Source organism: Chlamydotis macqueenii, chromosome 7, assembly GCF_036417535.1.
Source record: "Chlamydotis macqueenii isolate bChlMac1 chromosome 7, bChlMac1.mat, whole genome shotgun sequence".
NCBI lineage: Eukaryota > Metazoa > Chordata > Aves > Otidiformes > Otididae > Chlamydotis > Chlamydotis macqueenii.
Window position 1 is genome coordinate 17,614,004 of NC_141562.1, and position 2,778 is coordinate 17,616,781.

Below are 2,778 nucleotides of genomic sequence, written 5' to 3' on the forward strand. Positions count from 1 at the left end.
AGAGCAGATCCAGCCAGGCATCATGCCGGCTGGTCCCTCCAGTGCCTGTAGCAAGAAGCTGTCCCTTCTCCTAATCCTTCCTCTTCATTTCTGAGTGTGAGAGACTGTGCCGAATGTTTGTCTCAACATTGTCGAAGCGTCAAACCATCACCTAAACAATGGTACATCAGTCAAACCATAGGACTGGAGTCTTCCTGTTTTTTCCTGCAAGATGATTCCCTTATCTTGCAAGCCAGTCAAGCCACAGGACTGGAAGCTTCCTGTTTTTTCCTCCTATTTTCCCACAAACCTGAATGCAGAGCTGATTCTGCAAAATTTAGCCTTATCCCTACGTATGCGCCCAGACCCAGGCCAGAAAAACAGAGGGGCATGCGTATCACCGCCAGGTGAGGGGTGCGGCCAAGCAAACCCGCTCTTGGAATATGTGACGTGGATAAGACGAACGATAAAAGGACAGAAATGACCAACATCGGACGGAACGTTTCCCCCACCGAGTCAACTGGACTGTCGGGACGCCGCAGCTCCGTGGTGGTAGCTATTGCAACTGAAACTCTTTTCCCTCTTTCCTTTCTTTCTCTCCTTTCTCTTGCATTTGCGAACTTCTTGTCGGGTTAATAAAGTTACCTGGCGCTTGACTCCATTTTGAGTCTTAATTCTGTTCCCGAGAAATACGAACAAAACCACGCTCTGGTGTGTGTGAGGTTGGTCTAGCCGCCCCTAGCCTCCCAGACTCGTCTGAGGTCGGCTAGAACGCAAGGGGGCCTTCCTCCCACCCGAAATCAGAGCATGACATTATTTAATTGGCGTAGTCAGCAGGATTCTCGGAGAAACAGAAAGTGTCCAGTTGCTTTATTAGAGACTCTAGTGTGTGCGTGTGTGACTGAGACGTACATTGGTACAAAGCGAGTGCGGAGTCCGGATCCGCGGTTCTGTTTGTCCGCGAGGAAAACAGCCGGAGAAGGACGAAGCGACAGAATTGGGTGAAAAACGAGTTTTTGTTTTGTTTTGTTTTTTTGTGAGAAATTTGAAAGGTGTGTCCTCCTGAGAGTGTATGAGGGGAATTGTGGTAGAAATTTAAGGTGTGTCCCTCTCAGGACGAAATAACCTCTCTTGGTGAAATAAGTGAAATTTGAAAGTTGTGGCCTCCTGAGAGTGTATGGGGGGAATTGTGGTAGAAATTTAAGGTGTGTCCCTTTCAGGACGAAATAACCCCTCTTTGGTGAGATGGGTGCTTGCAAATCTGTAAATGTTCGTGATGAGATCCCCACGACGGTATCGAATGGGGATTTAGATAAATTGGATGACCTTTTGGAAAATTACCATGCTCACCCGTCCCTCCAAGGACAAGCATGGGTGAAAAATCATTGGTTCCAACCGCAGAGTATAGTGGATAGGATCATGATATTACAGAAGGGCTCTAAACTTAGGCCCAGGAAGGGAAAATCTATAGTTTGTGCTGTTTTAGGAGCAAGTCTGGCAGCAGCTATAGAAGATAGGAGGCAGAGATTGTGTCAAGATAATGCCGTGATAGACTCTTTGAAACTGGCAGTTGAATCCTTACGAGAACAATTAAAAGATACCCAGCAGTTGTTAGAGGAAGAGAAACACCGGAATGTTTTGCTAAAGGAAACTTTGAAGGAAGAATTGTGGAGAGAGAATGACTTATGTGGAGAGGTGGAATTGAAGTTAGAAGAGAAGGGGATCAGACAAATCTATCCTCAGGAGGACTTGCAAAAAGCAAAAGAAATTATAGAGAATCCTCCTCACATGTATCCCCTAGTTAAAACTGAATATGTGTATGAGGGGGAAACCGACAACCATCCCCAAGTTATTACTAAAGAGGTTCCGTTTACAGCAACTGAGTTGGCAAAATTAAGGAAGGATTTTGCAAGGACTCCAAAGGAATCAGAAACAGAGTATGTTTGGAGAGTGTCGTTGTCAGGGGGGGATGGAATCTTGTTGTCAGAAAGGGAAGCAGAAGGATATTGGGGTCCGGGCGTATTTTTAACTACCGATAATTATCGGGCCCCATGGTCTTTGACACAGAGGGCAGCATATTGGGCTGGAGGGCTGAACCCTTTGGAGAGAGGGGACCCCCTAGCCATCACAGGCACAGTGGATCAACTGGTAGAGAGTGTGCAAAAGGCTGCTTGTTTGCAAATGATGTATGATAGAGAGCTCAAACCTAACCAGGGCTCTCCAATGATGATGCCTGTGGATCCCGAACGGATGACTCCTCTAATTCGAGGACTTCCTGACTCCCTGAAACCCATTGGGATCCAGCTACAGGGGAAGATACAAAGTACCCCTGTAGCAGATAGACTTACTGGTGCTCTGGAGGGAACAGTGACCCCCGATCACAGAAGAACAGGGAGGAAAGTGTGGACATGGGGGGAAGTAGCACAAGAACTCATAAATTTTGGGAGAAAATATGGTCCCGTTGGTGGATTCGGGCAAAGAACCAAAACCAGAGCTGTACGAGCCGCAGAAAAAGGTGAAGGGCGGCCAGCACTGGTCAAGAAAAGTCCCTATTCTAAGTCGATCCGACTTACTGATTCTGGGAGAGGGAGACCCCTCAGCCGTCAGGAATGGTGGCAACTGGGGCTCCAGACAGGCATTCCCCGAGATTTAATGGATGGGCTTCCAACCCAGAAATTGGGGAAATTCGTACAAACATGGTCAGGGCGAAAAGTCAATTTTGGAACAACCCCTAGTGCCCCACCTTTGATAGACCTTAGGGAAGAAACTGATGCAGAAAAGAGGGTGACGGGAAACTAG

General features: G+C 47.3%; 1 protein-coding gene across 1 annotated transcript; it reads left to right on the forward strand.

Annotated features, from left to right (window-relative positions):
• Positions 1-1,224: 1,224 nt before the first annotated feature.
• On the forward strand, positions 1,225-2,778 carry LOC147600084 (uncharacterized). Its single transcript, XM_086752389.1, has one exon. The coding sequence runs from the start codon at positions 1,225-1,227 to the stop codon at positions 2,776-2,778; it is 1,554 nt and encodes a 517-aa protein (XP_086608515.1).

Bases quoted from the DNA above. Each gene is read 5' to 3' on its own strand.
- LOC147600084 (XM_086752389.1), top strand. From the start codon at position 1,225: ATGGGTGCTTGCAAATCTGTAAATGTTCGTGATGAGATCCCCACGACG.